This window comes from Strongylocentrotus purpuratus, unplaced genomic scaffold (assembly GCF_000002235.5).
Source record: "Strongylocentrotus purpuratus isolate Spur 01 unplaced genomic scaffold, Spur_5.0 spur5_scaffold_4, whole genome shotgun sequence".
Lineage (NCBI taxonomy): Eukaryota > Metazoa > Echinodermata > Echinoidea > Camarodonta > Strongylocentrotidae > Strongylocentrotus > Strongylocentrotus purpuratus.
Genome location: NW_022145610.1, coordinates 17,414,040 through 17,437,961, shown reverse-complemented (window position 1 = coordinate 17,437,961; position 23,922 = coordinate 17,414,040). Strand labels below are relative to the sequence as shown.

The window sequence follows — 23,922 nt, the reverse complement described above, 5'->3', positions numbered from 1 at the left end:
TGCGGCAATTCTGCGGCAAAACTAATTTGCATGTGAAAAAGATGACTGTCTGCGGCAGGTCTGCCGCAGGAGTTTGCGGCAGGCTCATATCTTTCCTATGGGACCTCCTTAAATAGAACTGGGCCCTGTTTTTATCAAACTTGTTATCAATAACAACTGCCACATATATATGATAAATCTGCTCACAGCCAATCAAATGCAAGGATTTCAGAAGCTTATCACAATGATCGTAACACGTTATTGAAAATAAGTTTCATGAAACGGGGCCCTGGTGTTCAAATTTCTAGATGTACAAACTACAATGACTACATTTCGAATTGACTGTTTGCCAGCTTCTCAAACTAATTGTTATTGTTATGTCCCGTTTCCTTTCGATCTCACTCTCGCTGTCAATCTGTCCTTCAATCTTTAGTATTTCCAGTGTCATCTACTAGTACAGAAAAGGTCCTGTATTGATGTTGACATCAGTGACGGTTGCTCGACATGTCTTATCTGCAGTTAAAGACAGAAGGGGTGACCTTCGGGAAAGTCGTTAGCCATGTATTACCTAAATCTACAGAGCAGTTTTTGCACTGACGTTGACTTCATCAGTGAATGCTGTGGCCCATGCGTTACCTCCAAAACACTCTTTGCCTGAAAAACAAAATAATGAATTAAAACAAATACAAATAAATAACAGAGACACTTTAGGCACCAAATTAACTTCCTCCTCAATCAGACGCAGAAAAGTAGGGACAAATTTAAAGGAATAGTCGAGAATTGATATAGAGGGCGCTACACAAAATAATTATTATGTGAGATAGTGATACATTTGAAAGAGCGTACAATTTGTTTGACAAAATCATCTTTGTTTGATCAAAATATCCGATAACGTTTTATTCCAGCCAATGTTGGATTTGTTTGGCTTTTTCGTGCTGTTTATAATAAACACAACTAGCCGGCCTGTGTATTTTTTATCACTAATTAATCAATCAATTAACGGTCACCATACTTTTTTTGAAACTGGAGCTGAATTGGTATGATCGGATTTAATATACATTTGACATGAAGTTAACTGTCCCTTTAAAGAGAGAACGATAAAGCAAAGGGAGGTATTATTTTATTGCAAGGATTATAGTAGATCAAATCCCTTCCTTATTTATTAAACACTTTTTCATCTATTGTCCTAGCTAATTTATATCATGGCTACTGACACAGTTTAGATTCTCAATAAGAATATCTAGAGAGCAACGAACTTGGTTATGATGTACTGTGATTTATGTGCCCTTTTCAGACAAAACTACTACCGATATGAAGCTTGTTCATGGAATCAGACGAAAAGGATGGAAAAATGGGGTTCGGGTACCTGAAATTATTCTGGATTAAATCATTGTGTATCCTATATAACACCATCATTTATCCCCCAACCCCCACCCACCATCCTAAAGATGAACCTATTCCTGTAATTGCTTCATAGCAAACACTAATAAAAATGCATGAATCTACTTCTCTACTCCACTACAAATAAAAGTTGTCAAAACAGCTGGATGAAAAGCCCCAATAGAAATACAATACAAATGAAAACAAAAAACAGCATCGTAGTCTTCAGACAGTCCCACCAATCTATAGGAAGAATAGTTAGTTACCTCTGTGAGATACTTTCTGGCCTCCTGAAATCTCTTCAGGTTTAGCAGTGCTTGGCCCATCCTCAGGAGGTGAATCCCCAGACTTGGATGGTATGGTCCATAGTGGTCTCTATAAAAATCAATACAGGTATCATAAAAATACATAGACACAAACAAATAAGGTTTCGATAAATTTACAAAATAATGTGAAGCCTTTACAGCAAGTTTATTGTTCATAATTATATATAGCAGTTCAATTAACGAAATGGATAATTGTTCTGCTCTGAGGGGAAGACCTGCATACAATATCGATCATTCTCAGTCTGATGAGTGTTTAGAAAAGTTCAACTAATGCACTATTGCTCCTGTTTAAGAACAGATATTTAGTCAGTTAATCCGTTGTGAATTTAAAGTGTCTTGTTTTTCGATCACACGAATGATCGATATGATTGTACTCTCACCTATATGGTTTTGTGATCAGTTGTCCCATCTGAGCAGCTTTTCCCCATGATTCTATCGTACAGCATATTCCAAATGCTAGATCTCTGACCTCCACCAGAAGATAATGATGGGCTGGAAGACAGCTTCTCAGGTAGGTCTCGAATTTCTGTAACACTTTGGTCCAATGTAAAAATTACATCATTAAGGAATATAACTTCTGAAAATTAACAAAATTATGATTAGGATTGTTCTGACAAATTCACAGTGTGAAGGCAAAGAAAAATGAGAAAGAAAAATAGCAATGTCACGAGAGAAAATGGAATGACTGAAATGAAGTCAGTAAGTTGATAATATAGAGGAGTGTGCAAAATAGAGAGCGACAGAGAGACAGACAGACAGGCACACAAAAACAGACTTAGGCCAGCAGAAAGAAAGAAGAGCGAGAAAAAGACAAAATGAAAGAGAGAAATTAGAATTTAATGAAACAGATATTAGTAGCACGTTTACTGTGCAAATACCGAAATTGACTATTAATTCAAGTGTTACGAAATTAAAAACAAAATTAAAAAGGTACTAAAAAAGGGGAATCATTTAATTCATAAATGGGATCACATAGTTATGGTAATTGTGCTTCCTAGATGTACTCCTATTGGGAACAAAGGATATCTTTTGTTATCAATGCAAACTGTATTTGCATCTCGATTTCCTCCTTGGATTTCTCTAGACCTAGGATCTCTTCAGTTAAACCAGCATCCGGTTCCAATGCCTGAAGTGAAAAGAAAACGTTTTAATAATCGGAATGTAAAACAAAAATTGCTTCACCATAAGAAAATTTAGATTTTGCACAGAAATGCATAGTTCAAGACTTATGTTACACTTTCTTTATGGACTTTGCAAATCACTTATTACCTAGTGCATTTACTAAGAAAAACTCCATGCAGGTATCAACTGCCTTGGTTTATGTATGCATGAGCATATAGGGTACGTGAGAGTGATATAATTCAAACTGAATAATAATACAAAGTAAAGCAGTGCGTGGATCTTATTATTGGCCAATATAGTGTTTTCCTACCTTGAACATTGGAAGTCACGGTGCACACTCATTGATGAAACCACAGCCCTTATCCCTAGACCACCAATACAATTCAAGTTCACAGATTGATAGTAATTCAGAATGAATCTACCTATGCAGCTGTAATCTTTTTAATTAAATATTTGACTAGCGTGAAACAAAGAATGAAACTTTAAGAAGTAAAACTCACATTGATTTCTTCGATGCATTTCACACACTTGCAGGTGAAGTAATGTACGTGGTCTAGAAAAGCCTGTCTTTCTTTAGTTGGGTAATTGACGGCAGTAAAATAGCTGATTGTACACTAAAATAAAACAAAAATAGTTTGGAAGGATCTTAAATTTCAAACACATGTAATTTCTATAGTAAACTGTCATGTTTTTCAAGGTCATAAAGTTGCTAAATTCTTTTTCATATGACCATACTTATCAACAATTTTGTCAACACTGACCATTGTGATCTTCAAATATTATGACGATGACAAACTTGCTCTTTTTCTTCGATTCACCAATATAAAGATAATTTAGATTTGTTGACTTACATGATATGATGAAATTTCCGTATATATTTACAAATTTGTCAACGCCCAAGATATATAATTACTAAATGGTTTTGAAACAAAATCAAAGTCACATAAGCGTTTTGTCTATGGACTTTAAATCGAATATTACCCACTTCAAAAAGGTTTGTTTTATGGTTATGTTGGATTCCTAAATGTACACTGAACCATGTAGGTGTGCTGATTAAAATCTTATAAGCACCGGTATAGTATAATCCTGATTTGTTTTTGGTGAAGTTTAAGGTGGTGATAACCCCGATAGAGGCGATATACAGTGCGTCCCCAAAAAACGAAACCGTGCATTATCGATGTTTTACCATAACTTAATCACAATTATAATTAACAAATGACATTATTTGGAAAGCTTAGATCCTCCTCTTTCATTTGATGCAACTCGTATGATTCATATTTTAGGCATGAGTGATTAAAAGCAATTTGAAGAGAGGAAACCAAAAAGTCATTTGGCGGGCGGTATCTGAATTCCAAGGAGAAAATCACATTTCTAGAAAGTTCAATGTCTGCTCTTTCATATGACACCTCAATCAGGAAAAATGAGCCAGAAATAATAAAGTTATGTTTGTTTAAAGTAATGCTTGCATTTCCATAATTTGATCACAAAACGAGCTCGTTCTCGCCGGCTACCTGCCGTAGCAACAAACAGAGTTGACAAAAGACTTAACTCCGTTTCGTTGAAGATCAGCCATGCATCAGGTCTTTCGTCTTCTGTGTGCACAGATATGAATCGTACGAGTTGCATCAAATGAAAGAGGAGGATCTAAGCTTTCCAAATATGTGTAATTTGTTAGCTATAATTGTGATTAAGTTATGATAAAACATCGATACTGCTCGGTTTCGTTTTTCTGGGACGCACTGTATAGCAACAGTCAGTGAACTTTCTTTTAAATCTTCGGGCATTTTTTTTTATCTTGTGTGCAAATCCGGAAAAAATAATCATGCGGTCTTACCTCTTCTCCTTCTTTGACATCTTTAACAGTCCTGACTTGAAGTTTCCTCCCATCAAACACCAGTGCACAGTTAGGATCACAAGAATGGTTCACCATAGATGCTCTAAAAACAGGTACATAATACAAGAGTTAAAATAGACACGATTGACACATTTATTTATACAAACAAAACAAATAAAGGAAATTCAATCTTTATGGGATTGGGGAGAGAAAAGGTACTAGTATATTATGCTAAATGGAATCATGCTTAACATACAAGTACAACATACAATCAGTAAGTGGTAGAGCAGTGGCCTCGTACCCGGAAGTCCCAGGTTCAAAACCAAGTCAATGTGCTGGTGCCCTTTGGTGAGGCGTTAATCCTCATTACCAAGTCTCTTGGAGAGGACTTAAAGCAATCGGTCCCCTTGTTGTTTACTTACCAGCATATACATTCTTTCTTAGAGTCAGGTAAAACAAACATCAATCATAGTAACTGAAATCACCTCAAGTATACCCCATTTGCAATGTCAATCAGACCATAAAGTCCATAATCCATTATTGAAAAGCCGTTACAGAGAGTCGCTCCATACATCTTCAACCAGCTGCTTGGCTCAGCTAAGACGTCCTCTTCAAGGAACTGCTTCAATACACACAACAAGCTCTCAAAATGATTCCTTTTCGTATCACTCAGCTTTTCATGATTTGATTCCAACTGGTCTACGGTGGTTGGGAAACAATCCTCATCTTCCTGAGTGCATGGAGCAGACTTGCTTTGCTTCCGGATGAGTTGAGACAGAAGCTGAGCTACGTGTAAGTCTGGAGGCCTGGGATGTATTTTCTTGAGTGTTTTGCACTCTTGCTTGTGACATCTTGCCCAGTCTCCTATCTGCACGGGACACAAACATCAAAATAAGAATGTAAGCAATACCAAAGGACATAATTATTCTAAAAGAGTCTACCAATTACAGCCATTAAAGACACTCGATATCCTTAACACTTTTAAAATCAAAATTATGTATACATATCTTTTCATTTAAATGTTCATAGAAGTTTAGGCACATTGGGGTTGATTATTTCTGCATAGTTCATGCAATGACCACTAATTTCAAACAACCATTCTGTCACTAATAAAGTAATGGCCAATTATACTTAATATAACATAGCCCCTTACTCCATAAAATGTCATATTGCTCACAACAAATGTCTTTATATTTACCTAGAGATGGAGCTATTTTACTAAAATATGTCAATCTCAGGGAAATTATTAAGAAATTGTTGATGTTTTAAAAGTTATTTTAACTCACTGAGACACTGACTGCTCGAATTTTCTTATTTCCATAGAGTCAGACTTAATTCAGGAATCATTCATCTCGAATATATATAGGCAATGGGTTTATATTGGAGGAAACCAAAACAAAAGATTTGTTTTTACCTGACATGATTTATTGCAGTAGCTTACATAATTGCATCTGGAACACTTCTTAAGAGTTGAACTGAAAGTAAGATGAAAATTGGAGATGAAAACACCGTTTTTATTAATATTATTATTATTATTATTATTATTATTATTATTATTATTATTATTATTAAATCATTATATTATTATTATTATAATTATTCTTGAATATTCAAAACAGTTTCAAACCTAAACGAATGTCTTTAAAATGTAACTTAATGCAATACTGTACTAGATCCAAACAAATACAAAATACAAGAGTAGAAACTTTACTAAAAGTTACAAACTTATGTTGACCTCTTTTGAGTTTTGTTCATTTTGATGAAAAAGTGCTTGCTTTTATTTCATAATAATGATTAATTTAATCATTAAAAAACATAAAAACATACAAACATGGCATACAGATAAAAGATCGATTACAAGAAAAATACAAAGGGAAGGAGCAAACAAAATTTATGGGAATGTGGGGTTAACAAAAAGGGCAATTAGCCTTACGAACGACAACCCCTTAACAAGTATACATTGTATTGTTGAGAAAAGAAAAAAGGAAAAGGAAAACCTAGATAATCTAAACACCAATACAAAAGAAGAAAACAAAAAAAGATAGAAGGGAAGGGGAGGGGGAATACATTAAAAAGTGCATTAACTAAAACGTAACGTCATTAATTTGAGACTTCTATATATTAGATTAATTATTATCATGATCATAAAATACGATGTTTAATTCAGTCATACACATAGTATTTAATAAATAAAAATTATTCTCATTATCATATTGTCATTCAAGTGAAATGAATGATATTTTTTGCTCAGTGGAAGTGATGTGGAAAAGAAAATATAGTTAGACTAAAGCACATTTTACTATCACATTAAAACAAAAAAATAAAAATCAATACCATTTTTTGAGGCAAAAATCACAGAAGCTCCCCCTTCTGTCGTTCTTCACTGTATATGCACATGGCAATTCTTCAAGGATACATTGTCCAGGCGCAAACTTTGAAGTGAAGACCAAACTTCGCCCACAAGTAGCTGATTTTACAACACGCACATATTCCATAGGTATAGCAGACACCGCCATTATATTAGTGTAAACTTATGAAATTGCTCCTCTCAGCTCGAACAGGCACGACCGGGCTACAATCGCTTTGATTACAACATTTCATTCAGCTATGCAGTTGTATGAGTATGTATTATCTTTTTATCGAGTGGGAATTCCACCGGGGAATTCCCAGTGACATTCATAACAGGAAGTATTATGTTTGACCTTTGCACTTGTGATCCTTCCGCTTAACCGATCACCCAAGTCACGCACATCTCAGCAATCCCTCTCGTTATAACAAGGTGAATGAGTATGATTTTTGTTCCCCTTAGGGGTGGGAATTCCCACTCATAAATATTTCTTGGATAATATAAAACTGTTATTATCTGGTACTGGTGCTGTTTGGTACGGTTATTTTTGTATAATTCGCTTGTCATATACTCGGGTTATGCATACCTAATATATGTTATTCATTGTGGGATGTGCACATTGAAAATCAACTTGGTGAAATATCTAAGTAGATTGCAAGGAAGGTCATAATGCTGTATTATGCATATATCTTGCTACTTTTATTTCATCCTTTTTCCCCCTTTCCTCCATCTCTTTTTCTTCCATTCTGATCTCTCACGTCCTAATCTCTTGTGCGTACATGCTCCCCCTCTCTCTACCACCTCTCCCTATAGCTCCCTCGATCATGTTTTAACCTTTGCCTCTACTCTGGTCAATTCTTGCTTCGTTCGACTTTCTCTCATTCTTACTACAATTATTTACTTTGTTCTGTTTTCTCCTATCCCCGCTCCTATTACCTTTGCTTCTCTCTTTCTAACTATTTGATGTTTTCTGCTTTCCCTGTACATGTAATATATTCTACTACTGGGCTTTGTTGTCTCTAACTGCGGCGTGTTTTCTATTTCCTGTTTACCTTGTGATGCATACGTATTGCTATGTTAAATCATTCATGTTTATGTCTTATAAATATATGTATTTGTAATTTGTTATTCTATTTTCTGATTCCATGTTAATATATGCTAATATGGAACTCGATATTTTTATGGAAACAGCCAGTGAATGATTTGTATGCCAATTGTGCTTTTTTTTTTCATTGTGCACGCATGGCCAATAAATCAAACTGAAATTAAAAATGACAATCGGGGAATGTGAATGCATTGTGTTGAGGGTTTGTTCAGATAACTCCTTCTCTCTGTTACTGTTAGCTCTGTGTGCACCCAACAGTCTGACATTATCGACGGTACCTCCCCCATACATAAACGTTCCAGAAAGTTATTTTGAGGATTCTGGAGCTCATGGGTCTTGAAGAACTTTAATCAGACAAGGTACGGACATGTTATCCTTTGCCCGTATTCATTACTGAAGTAAATTTTGTGTGTATAATAAAATTTTGGAACAATTTTGAGGTGTAATGTAGTCGAGACACGTGGCCCATGATTAATCATAAGTTTATCTCAAATGAAAACAACTCTTTGAGATGTAATTAGGGGGTAGATAGGCTACTTAATAAGTCCATGTACAACAAAATATTGTTTTTAGGGTCAACATTATGTTTTATGATTGTGTGTGTGCGTGTGTGCGTGAGTATGATATTATTTTTGAATTCTGTTACTTTGGTATTTAAAAAAAACTTGTATTTATGTTTCGTTTCTATCCTGCTTTTAGTCGCTTTTATGTTAATATTGTAGTGTAAGGACCCCAAGGGAGAATAATAAGTGTTCTATAAACACTGCTGAATTTGGCTTTCCACCGATTTTTGTCTATGTACATGTATAAATATTTCATTTCGTATATTTTACTATGTATAATATTTGTATCTGATTTCTGAAAGAAAAAAAAAACAAACAAACAAAACAACAACAGACCAAGATTTTTTGAGATCTATTAAATCAAGTTTTTTTAAAGAAAAATAACAATAGTAAAGCATGATTGTAGTAAATGCAATAGGGCTTGTATCGTGCTTTCTTGCAAGTGGTGATTAGATACTGGGGATGGCCAGCTTCAAGAAAATGTGTTAGTTTCTCACTGTTTTCTGTATTTTTCTAATATTTCCATTGCTGCAGGTTTGGAATGATTCATCTGGATACTTCATTATCAATCAGCCGAACATCTTCAGAAGACTGCTGAAATATTAAAGCTCAGTTTTAGAGCGGCTGCTGTACACTCCTTAGACTAGAAAGCGGGAACGTCAGACATTTCCAATTTTATAAAGATAATTCATTGAGACACAGATAACTAGATTTGGTGATCTGATCTGATCTGAATGACGAAGAAATGATCGCTAGATGGTACTTTACAAACAATCACAACTGTTTACTGATCTATTTGACCACTCGGCTCATACAGCTCGGCCCTGTGATCAAGGGGAAATAGTGGTTAAAATTGACGGTGATTGGATGGTGCCTTTTTAGAAAATCTGCCACAAAAAAACGTAAAGAAAGAGAAAAATTCTGACAAAATCAAGAGGTGATCTGCTGCAGATCACCTAATTAATATATGAAAATAGGCAATTGAATATTTATATTTGTTACAACAAAATGATCAAAAATAAATTTCAGAAAGTGAAGTCTTTCAGTTGTGAATCTATGTTCATTTATTGATTTCATTATAAGCTCGTGGATGTACTGAAAGCCTTGAAAGTGGGGAAAAAAGACGAGATTAAAAAGTAGCTCACAGAGTGAGTGAAAGAAAGTGTAGTTTCGGTTAACTTGGAACCCCGGCTAATTCTGTTTTAAATAAGTTTATATTTCCCCGTGTACATGTATATCTACAGGTGTACTAATTTTATTATGTATTCAGAACTGAAGGGAAAAAATGAAACGAAAAAGGAAGTGAAAGAAGAGTTAAAAATCAAAACACAATATGAAGAGTGAACAATAATATTGGAAAAGTTAGAAAAATTGAGACAAGGAACGGAAGGTGAGAAATAGTAAACAAAATTAAGAGTGAATGGGAAAGGGTCAAAATAAGTGAGAAAGAATGACTGATGAGGAGTCACCAAGGAGAAGAAAATGAAAGTGAGAAAGAATGACTGATGAGGAGTCACCAAGGAGAAGAAAATGAAAGTGAGAAAGGAATATTGAAAGTGACAAGAAAAGAGCATGAGGAAAATGGTCAAAAGGTGAAAAATTATGCGAATGATAATTTCAATGATTGGAAAAAAGTTCACGTTATAAAAGATAATAGGATGAGCACATGACAACCCTTGATGCAAGATTGATGAGTTATATTGGTATGATGGAATTTATTGAAAGGAACTAAATCTGCAGTCTGTTTGACTTGTTAGTGTGTCCATCAACTTTCATTTTCACTCTTGTTTCTTTCACTGTACATGTGTGTAGTTATGTGGTAAACTTGTCCTTGTACAAGACTTCTATATATCCATCTCCTCTGATTCTCATACTTTGAATGAGTTTTGTTTACTCTTCCTCTTCTCGTGTCTCCACTTCCTATAATTCCTTTCTTACAATTATGACTGACATTGTGTATTTCTCTGATACCAAAATTGCATCTGAATATCTCTTGCTCTCAATATCTGATCCAATTGTCTCCCCCACCCCTCTGTCCTTCTCTCTCTCTCTCTCTCTCTCTTATACTCTAAAAACAAATACATATTTTTTAAAGCATAACAGTTCAAGATTGCTGTTTATTTATTAAAGCATGATTATACAGCATGTCTGTGTACAAGTAAAGTGTTCTTCACATAAAAGACATTAAGTGGAATTTCGATTATTGTGTATCATAAATAGGTGCTGTTTTTTCTTCTGTTTTCCATAAGTTTCCAGCTTGAGTGACATAATAATTTATTTTAAAATACACCTGTAAAAAGATAAACAAATACATGTACAATCTTTTTAGAGTTCCTTTGAATGGCGTCAGACTTTGGAAGTACCAATTATCTCTTCAATTAGAGGAAATTTTCTCTTTTACTTGTTGACAACATATTTCTGACCTAGCATTACCCCCCCCCCCCCGATTCAAAATTCTCTAGCAACAGAATGAATGGTATATCTCTAGCCATTATATTATTTCTCAAACATTTTTATTCCTAATTTATTTAAACTTATTTATAAAGGATGACAATGTCGGCCAAAGCTGTTTTTCACATTGGTCCTGTATGGTAACATACAAAATAACAATGAAATAAGGCAAAACATAAAAACATCTCTCGTGACCTTGTAGCAGAATAACCCTGTGCTAAACAAGTTATCCAATAAAGTCTCCTACTACTACTACTACATATATCATCAATAAACCAGAACTATAACAAGTAATATAAGCACTCACAAGCAACTCCCATAACGATATATGACTAATTAACGACATGCATAGTACATTTTTATTCAAATGGGTAAACAATATATACAACACATGTATATAAACATTCATGGCATCACTGGTTATTTAGTACATCAATGAAAATACAATTGTTTAAATGAAGAAATAGACGTTGAATGAGGTAATGGTTCCAACACCTCCTTGAATAGAACTGGGCCCTGTTTAATTAAACTTGTTATCAATAACAACTGCCACATAGCCTATCTATGACAAATTTGCTCACAGCCAATCAAATGCAAGGATTTTAGTAGCTTGTAACATGTTATTGAAAACAAGTTTTATGAAACAGGGCCCTGGTGTTCAAAATTCTAAATGTACAAGAAATAAATTAAGTAATAATAATAATATTCGGTTCTTGTATAGCGCATATCACATTACATAACGTCTCTATGCGCGTCCAAAGAGTTTTGGAAATATTATTATCCTAGCTTTAGCTCCGGCAGCCGTAATTAATCAGCGCACAGTGCATTTCAAGGAACAACGAGTCCTACACATTTACCCAACTGGGTCGAACAAACTACAATGACTACATTTCGAATTAATTGTATGCATACAAGCTTCTCAAACTTGTTTAATATGTCTCTTCTTGTTTCCTTTCGATCTTATTCTCACTGTTGATCTGTCCGTCCATCTTCAGTATTTCCCGTGTCATCTACTGCTACAGAGAAATTTCTCGTATTTATGTTGACATCAGTAACTGACGCTAGACATGACGTGTTATCTGCAGTTACAGACAGAAGGGGTGACCTTCGGGAAAGTTGTTAGCCATGCATTATCTACATCTACAGATCAAGTAGTTTTTGCACGAACGGTGTCATCATGAATGAATGCTGTGGACCATGCGTTACCTCCAAAACACTCTTTGCCTGAAAAAAAAAATGAAATTTAAAAAAAATAATAAATAACAAACACCTTTGGTATCAAATTAACCTCCTCCTAAATCAGAAGCACAAAAAGACAGGAAAAGTTTAAGGAGAGTTTAAAGCGAGAGATCATCAACAAGTTGATCACAAATATAAGAGACATTTTTTTCATACAAATTGATGACATAAAAGGATGCATTTATTGGTTTGATGTGATGAGAAGAAGATATTGATCTACATCATCCTACATGTTCCTCGCATGCTAACAAGGTCACTTCCTCTAGATTTGTCTTTATGTAAAAGCATGGATTAAAGTAATTCAAATTCCTTCCTTATTGATTGTGAACTTGTTCATCTATTGTCCTAGCTAATTTGTATCAATGCTACTAACACGATTTAGGTTATGAATAAGAATGTCCAGTAAACAACAAACTTGCTTATCATTTACTGGGGGTTTATGAGCCTTTTTCAGCCCAAACAATTATGTATAAAGCTTGTTCACTTGTTCTATAACAGGGTGGTCAAATGGGATGGGGTACCTCAGATGATTCTGGATTTCACTGTGTATCGTATATGGCATTTAATCATCATCGTCCCCACCCCCCAACCCATACACACCATCCTTACAGATAAACTAATGCCTGCACTTACTTAAAGGGATAGTTGAGTTCTTGTTTAAGACCGCAAATGCCTTCGAAGTGCATGGTTTTTGCTCTTATTTTTTATTTATGACATTTCTAGTGCCCTTTTAGTATCTGAAACTGATATGAAGGTAATTTTAGACCCCCAAATGTGTGAATTTAGATTGAATACGATCATACCAATTCACCTCAACTTTTAAACAAGTACGGTGATCGTTAATTAATTGATTAGTTAATAATAACAATACTGGTTGTGCGTATTATAACCAACACGTAAAAGCCAACAAAAAGCCAATATTTACATTGACTGGAATATAAAACGAATAAGGCGCTATCTCGCTTTTCAACGGCTGGTTCAAAATTAACCATATATTTATTTGTAGGGCACCAGAAATATTAGAAATTGTTATATGTATGGATATTTCAGCCGTCTCTTAACTGATTATTATCAAACAAAGATGATTTTGTCATCTAAATTGTGTATTCTTTCAAATTTGAAACTCAGTTTTTCATTATCTCACAAAAAATATTTCGAGTAGTGCCCTCTGCAACAAAACTCAACTATCCCTTAAATAGTAAACGTAAATAAATGCACAATTCTACTCTTCTACTCAGCTGCAAAGTCAAATGTTGTCAAAAGAGCTGAATGAAGGAAAAAAGGGAAACAATTTCTGTACAAAAATGAAAATAACCACTATTGTAGTTTTCATTAGAAGACAGTCCCACCAATTTATAGGAAAATAGTTACCTCTGTGAGATATTTTCTGGCCTCCTGAAGTCTCCCCATTTGAAGCAGTACATTACCCATGCCCAGGAGGTGAGTCCCCAGCGAGGCACTGTATGGTCCATAGTGATATCTAAATCAAATAACATACACATTCAGTCATAAAACTATGGTTTTGCTAAATGTACAGTGGGTTCTAGGACAATTAGCCCCTAGACAATTACCCCTCAAGGACATTAATACCCCTGCAAAATTACCCCCTTGTACAATTACAAATGCATGGCATCCACCCGTATCTTATTCCTTAGTATATTCCAGCAAGAGTTTACCACACAACGCCAAACGTCATGTGTTAACAAGCATTATTAGGGGGAAGATCTGCTGAAATATCACACTTCCTCTGTCTGATCAGTGTTCATAAAAGCTTAATTAATGTACCATTTACAGTCTGTTCATTATTAAAAAAAAAAACACATCTAATCTGAATAGCACTAATTGTTCTGTGTCATGTGTATAACGAACCCGTTATTACCTTAAAGACTCTATGTTCAGTTGTCCCATCTCAACGGATTTTTCCCATTCTTGTATGTGTACGCATGCTCTAATTGCCCCTTGTCTGATCTTCACCAGGAGATGATGATTTGCTAGAAGACTGTTGGAAGAGTCCATCAGCTTTAGGTAGGGTTCACACAGCTGTAGCACTTTGGTCCAATGTAAATCTCACCATTAAGAAAGAGTCAACCCATATGCAATGAAAACCAATTGAGATGGGGACAAAAAGCATGGAAGAATGTATACAGACAAAATGAGAGGACACATAATAAGGGAGAGAAATACAAATGTGATATTACTGGAAATAAGCAAAGTGAATACCGGTAAAGAAAATGGGAGGACTAACATGTAGTCAGTGAGTTGGGAATATAGAGGAAAGAGTATAAGAGAGAGAGAGAGAGAGAGGGGAAGACAGACATATACAAGTAGAAAAATGGAAAAAGGAATCGAGATAGAAAAATAAAGTACAATGAAGGATATTTGTATAATGTAAATTGAGCAAATAAAAAAGCGACCTAAAAACTTATTGACAGGTAATATGGCAATATACAGTGCGTCCCAGAAAAAAAACGAGAATATTATCAATGCTTTATCATAACTTACTCACATTTATAATTCATAAATGACACATATTTGGAAAGCTGAGAACGTCCTCTATTATTTAATGCAACTCATATGATGCATATTTCACGCATGAGTGATTAAAATCAATTTGAAGAGAGGAAACCAACAAGTTATTTGGCGAATTTACGAAAGACCTAACTCCGTTTCATTGACAATCAGGCCATGCATGAAGTCTTTAGTCTTCGGCTGATTGTCAACGAAACGGAGTTAAGTCCTTTGTTAATTCCGTTTGTTGCTACGGCAGGCAGCAAGTGAAAACGAATTCGTTTAATAAAATTATGGAAATGCAAGCACTACTTTAAACAAAAAGAACTTTGTTATTCCTAGCTCATTTTTCCTGATTGAGGTGTCATATGAAAGGGCGGTAACTCAACTTTCTAGAAATGTTATTTTCTCTTTGACATTCAGATACCGTCCGCCAAATGACTTTAAATTGAGTTTAATCACTCATGCGTGAAATATGCATTATATGAATCGCATCAAGTGAAAGAGGAGGATCTAAGCTTTACCAATATGTGTCACTTATCAATTATAATTGTGATAAATTTATGATAAAACATCGATAATTCTCGGTTTCGGTTTTTCTGGGACGCACAGTATACTCATTTTCTAGATAAACTTGAAATGTCAACAAAGGATATCTTGTAACTCCAATAGATCCTGTATTTGCTCCCAGGATTTATTCAGACGGCCTCGGAGATCTTCACCTAAACCTTCATCTGCCTGAAATATACAGAAAACATTTAATTAGAATGTAAAAAAGATTAGCTTGACAATAAGAAATGTTATATTATGTGAAACAATTTCTATATGGACTTTGGAAATCAATTATTATCCAGTGCATTACTGAGAATAGATTCATGCAGGTATCAACTGCCTTGGCTAAAGTACGCATGAACATAGGATACTTGAGAGTTATATCATTATTTCAAATTTGAGTAATAATAGAAAGTAAAGCAGTTCGTGGATCTTAGTATTGCCAAATATATTGTGTAACTACTTTGAACATTGGAAGTGATAATGGTGCACAATGATTAATGAAACCGCAGACCTTATCCCGAGACCATCAATACAATTCAAATTCAAAGATATCTAGTACATGTAGTTTAAAAGAAAACTACCTACCGGTATACTACTGGAGTTTTTATTTTCAGGATATTTTGCAGCATTTGAGAAGAGTAAAACAAAGAATGAAACTGTAAAGTAAAGACTCACATTGATTTCTTCGATGCATTTCACACACTTGCAGGTGAATTGATATCTCTCTTTCAGGTCAGCCTGTCTCTTTTTAGTTGGGTCCATGATATCTACATAGGTGATTGTACACTAAAAACAAACGAAAACCGGTTGTAAGGATCTTAAATTATAAGCACATGTTATTGTTATAATACATGTACAAGTAAAACCATCATGTTTTTCAAGTTCATAGATTTGATTGATTCTTTTTCATATGACCAGACTTACCAGCAAATTTATGGATGTTGACCATAGTGATATCTTCCAAAATTGTGACAAAATTATGTCTAAAGAATCTTAAGAATATACATCAGTTCTTCATAAAAGCTGAAGCGTCCTTCACTGCAAAATCTAGAACTGATATAATCGTATCTTTGGATTCCCACATATAAACTGAACCATTTGGGTGTGCTGATTAAAATCTTATAAACACTGGTAGACTAACCCTGAACATTTGTATGGTGAAATGAGTTGGTAATGATCCTGACAGAATCCATATAAAGCAACAGTCAATTACATTTCTTAAAAAATATTTAGGGTATTTTTTTTCAAGTGCATATCCAGAACATAAGGAATAAAATAAATGTGGTATTTGAGAACAAATATGTGGTCTTACCTCTTCTCCTTCTTTGACATCTTTAATGGTCCTGATTCGAAGTTTTCTCCCATCACTCACCCATGCACAGTTAGGATCACAGGAATGGTTCAACATAGATGCTCTTGAAAACATAATAATGACACATTTATTTTCAAAAAAATGAATATATTGGATTGGGAAGAGACAAGGTACTAATATATTATGCCAATGGAATCATGCTTTACATACAATTAAAATGATGAAAATTATGATTGTTTAGAATTGGATGACATTACCGATAGTGATATAGTAGTTGGAGAAGAAATAGAAACCAAAATGGAAGACATTTAACACCGCCAGTTCTTGATGGATATATGTAGTGATTGTGTAAATGGCAATGAACGCAATAAATTGAGAACATATAATCTATTAAAGCAGAGCTATACAAACATAGTTAAAAACCGTAAACTACGAACAAATATCTGCCGATTTAGAATAAGTTTACATAGCCTACCGATAGAAACTGGAAGATATAGACGTCCGGAAAAAATACCTTCACATTTAAGAACTTGTAATGACTATAACTTGGGAAGGGTTTGGGAAGAATGTTATACCATAACGGATTGTACTGTATACAAGGCTGAAAGGGGGGGGGGGGTATTTCTCAATAAAATTGCTGAAATATCTGGACAGTTTAAAGATCTTAGCGATGAAGAGAAATTTGTAATCATTATGAAACTTGAGAATGAAAATATAATTGATCACTTCTGTTCTTTTTTAGAACATCAATATCGAAATTATCATTCCCATTTGTTATCTATCTTTATTGTCAAACATAGGCTGGTACGTGTCATATAATTATTTGTTATAATATTATTTATATCTCCATGGTATATACAAGCTACAATGTTTATTGTTAATTTGGGACTACTCGAGAAACTATACAACTTGTTGACTTTCTTGTTTATATAATTATTTGTTATAATATCATTTACCACTGTATATACAAGCTACAATGTTTATTGTTAATTTGCGATTACTCGAGAAACTATACCAATTGTTGATTTACTTGTTTATATATATATATATATATATGTATTTTTAAACAAAATATTCATGTATATGAATGAAGTTTACTAATAAGATTTAATCAGTTATTCACACAACATTTGTATTTCTACAGTTCTAAATTTTAATAAAAGAGCTTGCTGAAAATTGGAACTTTATTTACATTTTGTTTCCCTTTGGAATTCGAAAATGGACACATCATTTGTTTCCAGATAATTCTTTCAGCACCTTATCATGTGAGCTAATTCTTTCAGAAAGTGTTCCTGATTACTTGTCATATAGATCAAAAGAGGCGCAACGGCTCAGTGGTAGAGCAGTAGTCCCGTAGCCGGGAGGTCATAGGTTCAAAATCAGGTCAATATGCTTGTGCCCTTGGGTATGCTACATTTACACTATGTTCCCGGCGGCGACGGCAGCCCCGTTTGCCCGAAACGTAGTGCGCCGTGGGATTTTGGCAATATTTTTCTTTTTGTTCAAGTTTTGTTATGCTACGTTTACACTATGTTCCCGGCGGCCACGGCAACCACGTTTCAGGCCACCGTGGACGAAACGGGATTGACGTGACACAACGCGGGGACCGTATGGGCAAACGTGACAGGCCGTGATTGCCGTGGATACCGTGTCAGATTTTTAAACTGTCAAAAAATTTGCCACGGCAGTCACGGTGCGGATGAGAAACCTAGTAGGCCGTAATAAACCGGGGTGAACGTAACAAAACGTGACAGTCCGTAATAGGCCGTAACAAAACTTGGGGGTGGTCCGTAGTGGGACGGTCTAAGCGCCCGGCACGCTACGGTGCGTTGCGTTCTACTACGGTCTGACACAACGCGAGGTCTCAGAATACCATGATTGCTATTGCTTGGGAGACCTTCTTTTTATACCGCCGGCACAAACGTGCTACAAAGCTGCCCTGCGTCCACGTTTCATCCGTACAAAGCCTTGACAGAACGTGAAAAACGTGTCAGACCTTGATCAGAACGTGGGAAACGTGAGGGACCCCATCAGAACGTGACGGGCCGGGAGGGAACGTTCTGGCATCCGTGGTAGAACGCGGGCTGAACCGTAGTGCGCCTTGGAGCCTCCGGGACTCAGCATCCCCTTCCCCCCACGGCCCGTCACGGATACCGTGGTAGACCGTGAGAAAACTTGGCAAGACGTAACAAAACTTGAATCCAGAGATAAAATTGGTCTTAATCCCACGGCGCACTACGTTTCGGGCAAACGGGGCTGCCGTGGCCGCCGGGAACATAGTGTAAACGTAGCATAAGGTCTTGTCAAGTTTTCTCACGGTCTTTCACGGTATCCGTGACGGATCGTGCGGGGAAAGGGGCTGCTGAGTCCCGGAGGCTCCAAGGCGCACTACGGTTCGGCCCCGGGCTACCATGGATGCCAGTTAATTCCCTCCCGGCCCGTCACGTTCTGATGGGGTCCCTCACGTTTCTCACGTTCTGATCAAGGTCTGACACGTTTTTCACGTTCTTTCAAGGCTTTCTACGGATGCAACGTGGACGCCGGGCAGCTTTGGAGCACGGTTGTGCCCACGGTATGAAAAGAAGGCCTCCCAAGCAATAAAGTACAGCGTAGGATGCTGCTGGAAGAAGTCAATGATGAGTTCCTTCTCATCCTCCGTAGAGGTGGTGACGAACCTGGGGACTGCCCTCCTCCTAGCTGGTGCGTCTTCCTCAGCCTCCCCAGCCTCAGGTTCAGGTTCCTGTTCAGGGACTGGGTCAGCAACAGCAGTATGCTCTTCTTCATTTGGCAGGGGTGAACGGCGAGGATCTTCAGGCTGTTCCTTCTCCTCTACTACTGATGGTGGTGGGGGTGGTGCAGGACGGAGAGCCTTCGAACGTCTTGGCTTCTTCGGTGGCATAGCTTGGCCTTCTGTCTACGTATTGTAGATGCAGTAATGTGTCGTCGATTGCTCAGACTCGAATGAAGCTCCTGCCGCGCCCGTCTTTTATATACTACCTCCCGACCGTGTGCGCCGTGTCAGAACGCAACGCGCCGGGCCCGTAAACCGTCGGACGCCGGGATGCGCCGTGATTAAACGCGACAAAACGGCTACCATACACCCTGGCCTGCCGTGAAAACCGGGGCAAACCTTGGCAAAACGTGGCAAAACGGGACAAAATGCGCAGCAACCGTGAAGCAACTGTGACAAAACGTGCACTAAACGTTGAAAAGACCGTAAGATGCCGGGGAATGTGCGGGCCTCTCGTCCCACTACGGACCACCTCCAAGTTTTGTGACGGCCTATTAAGTACTTTTACATTGTGTTACGTTCACCCCGTTTTACTACGGCCTACTAGGTTTCTCATCCGCACCGTGACTGCCCTGGCAATTTTTTTGACAGTTTTAAAATCTGACACGGTATCCACGGCAATCACGGGCTGTCACGTTCGCCCATACGGTCCCCCGCATTGTGTCACGTCAATCCCGTTTCGTCCACGGTGGTTCGAAACGGGGTTGCCGTGGCCGCCGGGAACATATTGTAAACGTAGCATAAGGCATCAAAGGCTTAGTCCACTAATCAAAAACTTGCTTTCAATAGATTTAGAAAAAACAGGAGAAACGGGGGGAAAAAAGTTTGAGGAAAATTGGATAACTATAAAGATACTCACTGCGTCTCTGGGAAAATATAAAGATTTTTTTTTTTTTTAAGTTGCTCAGCATTAATTATGACAAAGTATTATATAAAGAAAACAATAGTGGATAGTGAGGCAATGACGTCACAGACCCATGATTGTGTTGCCGATTTGTCTTGTGATTTTCAAAGTTTTTCATGTCATTAAAAACTCATAAACTTTTTAGTTTCTTATTAGTTATCCGATTTTGCTCATACTTTTTTTGATTGGTTTGTCTGAGTTTTCTGCTTCTATTGAAAGTAGGTTATTATTGCAGTGGACTTAATGCTGTCGATCCCCTGGTTGTTTACTTACAAGCATATGAATTCTTTCCTAGAGTCAGGTAAAACAATCATCAATCATAGTAACTGAAATCACCTCAAGTATATCCCAACTGCAATGCCAATCAGATCATTATCCATTATTGAGAAGTAATTGCAGATAGTCGCCCCAAACATCTTCAACAAGGTGCTTGGCTCGGGTAAGACATCATCTTCGTAATACTTCAACGAAAACAACAATGTCTCAAAGTCCTTCCTTCTTGTATCGCTCAGCTTCTCATGATGGGATTCCAACTGGTCTACGGTGGTTGGAAAACAATCCTCATCATCCTGAGTGCATGGAGGGGATCGTTTTTGCTTGTGGATAATATGAGATAGAAGCTGAACTACGTGTGAATATGGCAAGGGGTGTATTCTCTTCAGTGTTTTGCAGTCTTGCTTGTGACATCTTGCCCAGTCTCCTCGCTGCACGGGGTACAAACATCAAAATAAGAATGTAAGCCGTATCAAACGACAATCTAAGTTAGTCTACCAACAGCCATTAAAGGGACTTGGTAACATTGTTCAGATGAGAGAAAATGGTGCTAAGTTAGTGACTTCAATGCTAGATGTACAATTAAAGATAATCTAACAGTTTGAGTGGTAACAGACCATTATTAATGATCAAATTGCGAAAAACTGATCTATATCATTATGATTTAATTAAATTTCAGGTGAATGTAAATCGTCACAAAGCAATAAATTGGATTTATATACCATTCCAAACAATTAAGTGTTGACAGATTTTTTTAAAAGCCTGTTTTATGTCTTATTCTCATGGAAAAACGGTTGGGTAAATTACTACTGTTAAGGTATGTTGTACAGTGACGCCTTCAAACAAAACAATAAATATTTTTGTGGTTAGAGAATTTTGTGCATGTTAGAGGGTTAGTACAGTAGAAGGAATATATATATAATAAGTAACATTTCATACAAAAATTACGCATTTTTTTTTCATCAACCTTCAACAATGTTACCGGTTCATTTTAAAGATACTCGTAATCTTTAATACCTTTTTGATCATAATTATGTGTAAATATCACTTCTTTAAACTGTTCATATAAGTAAAGACATATCAGGATTGATTGATTATTTCTTTTGATTATTTTTGCATACTAGTTCCTGCAATTACCACTAATTTCAAACAACCATTCTGTCACTAATGGCCAACCATACTAAATATAACATAGCCCCAAACTCCGTAAACTTTGTCATAATTAATGCTGAGCAACTTAACTAAAAAATCTTAATATTTTCCCAGAGATGGACATATTTTACTACAATATCTCTATCTCTGGGAAAATGTTATGATTTTTTTTTAATTTTTAGAGTTATCTCAACTCACTGGGACACTGACAGCTTAGATTTTAATATTTCCATAGACTTAATTCAGGAATCATTCATTTCTTATATAGGTAATGGGTTTATGTGTTGGAGGGAACCAAAACGAAAGATTTGTTTTTACCTGACATGATTTATTGCAGTAGCTTACATCATTGCATCTGGTACACTTCTTAAGAGTTGAACTAAAAGTAAGATGAATATTGGAGTTGACTTGATTCTAGTGGTAAGCGCCTTATAAGCTCCTTTTTTAGTAACATTATTAGGTGATACGTACGTAGTAATACGTATCATCTATTGATTTCGTCAAGATTTTTCTTTATTATTTATTTATTTATTATTCTGCCATAATTTGTTTGCAGGATATCTCAAGAATGAATAAAACCATTATCATGAAACTTACCATGATGATAGATATTAGTCTAACTTAGAACTGTATGACTTTTCAGTGACTCAAAATTATCGTGACGTCATCTAGGCGCTATTTTCCCCCAAATTGTGGTATTTTATTGCTGAGACTATGGACTATGAAAAATGTGCCACCTTTTCTTTAATCAGGTGCTCAAATTATGTCGAAATTTACAATTGAAAGTTGAAATTGCAAATTCTGTAGAACTTTGCAGGAATGATAAATTTGGTCATATAGTTTCAATATATCTTCCATATCTCCATGATGATCAATGCTACACAGTTAAAACTTTATATATGGATAGACCATAATGGGAAGAGCATTTTAAAAGATCATATAAAATCTTGAACATTAGCATACATATCACCTAATTCGTCAAAGTGACGAATTCAAGTCTAGTTATTATCATTCTTGAAATATTCAAAACAGTTTCAAACCTAAACGAATGTCATTAAAATGTAACATAATGAAGTCCTGTACTAGATCCAAACAAATACCTTAAATGAAAATACAAGAGTAGATACTTTACTAAAAGTTACAAACTTATGTTGACCTCTTTTGAGTTTTGTGCAATTTGATGAAATAATGCTTGCTTTTATTTCAAAAGTTAGGATAATAATTATTAGTTTAATCATTATTAGACTTCTACATTAGATCTATATTATTATCATGACAATAAACGATTTTTAATTCAATCATAGACATAGCCTTAATAAATATTATTTAGGCCTATTCTTAATATCATATTGTCATTCAAGTGAAGTGAATGATATTCTACACTCAGTGGATTTAACCTAATTGGCCAAGAAAAAAAATATATATAAAAAGAAAGCAATTGCATTTCAATATTATATAGGACCCCTAAATTAAGCCATAAAGACCCTATCACTTTTTATTATCACATTATAACCAAAATTAAAAATCAGCACCATTTTGTGAGGCAAAAATCACAGTAGAGTCCCCTTTTGTCGTCGTGCAGTGTGTATGCATATGGCAATTCTTCAAGGATACATTGTCCCCTCGCAAATTTTGAAGTGAAGACCAAACTTCGCCCACAAGTAGCTGATTTTACAACACGCACAGATTCCATAGCAGACACCGCCATTATCATAAGTGTAAGCTTATGAAATTGCTCTTCTCAGCTCAAACAGGCACGGCCGGGCTTCAATCGCTTTCAATATGAGGCGTATAATTTCATTTAGGAGTGTGTATTATCTTTTTATCGAGTGGGAATCCCACCGGGGAATCCCCACTGACATTCATAACAGGAAGTATTATGTTTGACCTTTGCACTTGCGTTCCTTGGGAACCGTTCACCCACGCACATCTCAGCAATCCCATTCGTTATATAAGTTAAATGTTTATGATCCACCCCCCTCCCCCCTCCTTAGGGGTGGGAATTCCCACTCATAAACATTTCTTGGATAACATAACACTGGTACTGGTACTGTTTGGTACGGTCATATTTGTATAATTCA

The 23,922-nt window shown here is 36.0% G+C and overlaps 3 protein-coding genes across 3 annotated transcripts; all 3 read right to left on the bottom strand.

Moving 5' to 3' along the window:
- On the bottom strand, nucleotides 1–7,258 carry LOC105441017 (histone-lysine N-methyltransferase SMYD3-like). The gene is made up of 9 exons (XM_030997040.1): nucleotides 6,976–7,258; nucleotides 6,056–6,116; nucleotides 5,127–5,509; nucleotides 4,642–4,744; nucleotides 3,308–3,421; nucleotides 2,712–2,811; nucleotides 2,066–2,231; nucleotides 1,626–1,734; nucleotides 1–633 (listed from the first exon to the last, which is right to left on the bottom strand). Exons 1-9 carry the CDS (start codon nucleotides 7,155–7,157, stop codon nucleotides 544–546), a joined length of 1,308 nt encoding a protein of 435 aa, XP_030852900.1. The 5' UTR covers nucleotides 7,158–7,258; the 3' UTR covers nucleotides 1–543.
- A 4,464-nt stretch (nucleotides 7,259–11,722) lies between these two features.
- On the bottom strand, nucleotides 11,723–14,580 carry LOC105441376 (N-lysine methyltransferase SMYD2-A-like). The gene is made up of 3 exons (XM_030997018.1): nucleotides 14,226–14,580; nucleotides 13,718–13,826; nucleotides 11,723–12,331 (listed from the first exon to the last, which is right to left on the bottom strand). Exons 1-3 carry the CDS (start codon nucleotides 14,360–14,362, stop codon nucleotides 12,248–12,250), a joined length of 330 nt encoding a protein of 109 aa, XP_030852878.1. The 5' UTR covers nucleotides 14,363–14,580; the 3' UTR covers nucleotides 11,723–12,247.
- Nucleotides 14,581–15,463: 883 nt separating this feature from the next.
- LOC105441378 (histone-lysine N-methyltransferase SMYD3-like) lies at nucleotides 15,464–23,622 on the bottom strand. The gene is made up of 6 exons (XM_011672439.2): nucleotides 23,374–23,622; nucleotides 22,160–22,220; nucleotides 20,753–21,120; nucleotides 16,722–16,824; nucleotides 16,085–16,195; nucleotides 15,464–15,592 (listed from the first exon to the last, which is right to left on the bottom strand). The coding sequence occupies exons 1-6, from the start codon at nucleotides 23,553–23,555 to the stop codon at nucleotides 15,497–15,499; spliced, it is 921 nt and encodes a 306-aa protein (XP_011670741.1). The 5' UTR covers nucleotides 23,556–23,622; the 3' UTR covers nucleotides 15,464–15,496.
- Nucleotides 23,623–23,922: the final 300 nt, after the last annotated feature.

Excerpts from the sequence above, each read along its gene's own strand:
- LOC105441378 (XM_011672439.2), bottom strand. The coding sequence starts at position 23,555 with ATGATAATGGCGGTGTCTGCTATGGAATCTGTGCGTGTTGTAAAATCA. Across the intron at positions 16,196-16,721 it reads ATGTCAAAGAAGGAGAAGAG|TGTACAATCACCTATGTAGA; the intron begins GTAAGACCACAT and ends GTTTGTTTTTAG. Across the intron at positions 15,593-16,084 it reads AATGCATCGAAGAAATCAAT|GCAGATGAAGGTTTAGGTGA; the intron begins GTGAGTCTTTAC and ends TGTATATTTCAG.
- LOC105441017 (XM_030997040.1), bottom strand. The coding sequence starts at position 7,157 with ATGGCGGTGTCTGCTATACCTATGGAATATGTGCGTGTTGTAAAATCA. Across the intron at positions 4,745-5,126 it reads GCAAATGGGGTATACTTGAG|AGCATCTATGGTGAACCATT; the intron begins GTGATTTCAGTT and ends ACCTGTTTTTAG. Across the intron at positions 2,812-3,307 it reads AATGCATCGAAGAAATCAAT|GCATTGGAACCGGATGCTGG; the intron begins GTGAGTTTTACT and ends TTTTCACTTCAG.
- LOC105441376 (XM_030997018.1), bottom strand. The coding sequence starts at position 14,362 with ATGGACTCTTCCAACAGTCTTCTAGCAAATCATCATCTCCTGGTGAAG. Across the intron at positions 13,827-14,225 it reads CTGAACATAGAGTCTTTAAG|ATATCACTATGGACCATACA; the intron begins GTAATAACGGGT and ends TATTTGATTTAG. Across the intron at positions 12,332-13,717 it reads CCAGAAAATATCTCACAGAG|GCAAAGAGTGTTTTGGAGGT; the intron begins GTAACTATTTTC and ends TTTTTTTTTCAG.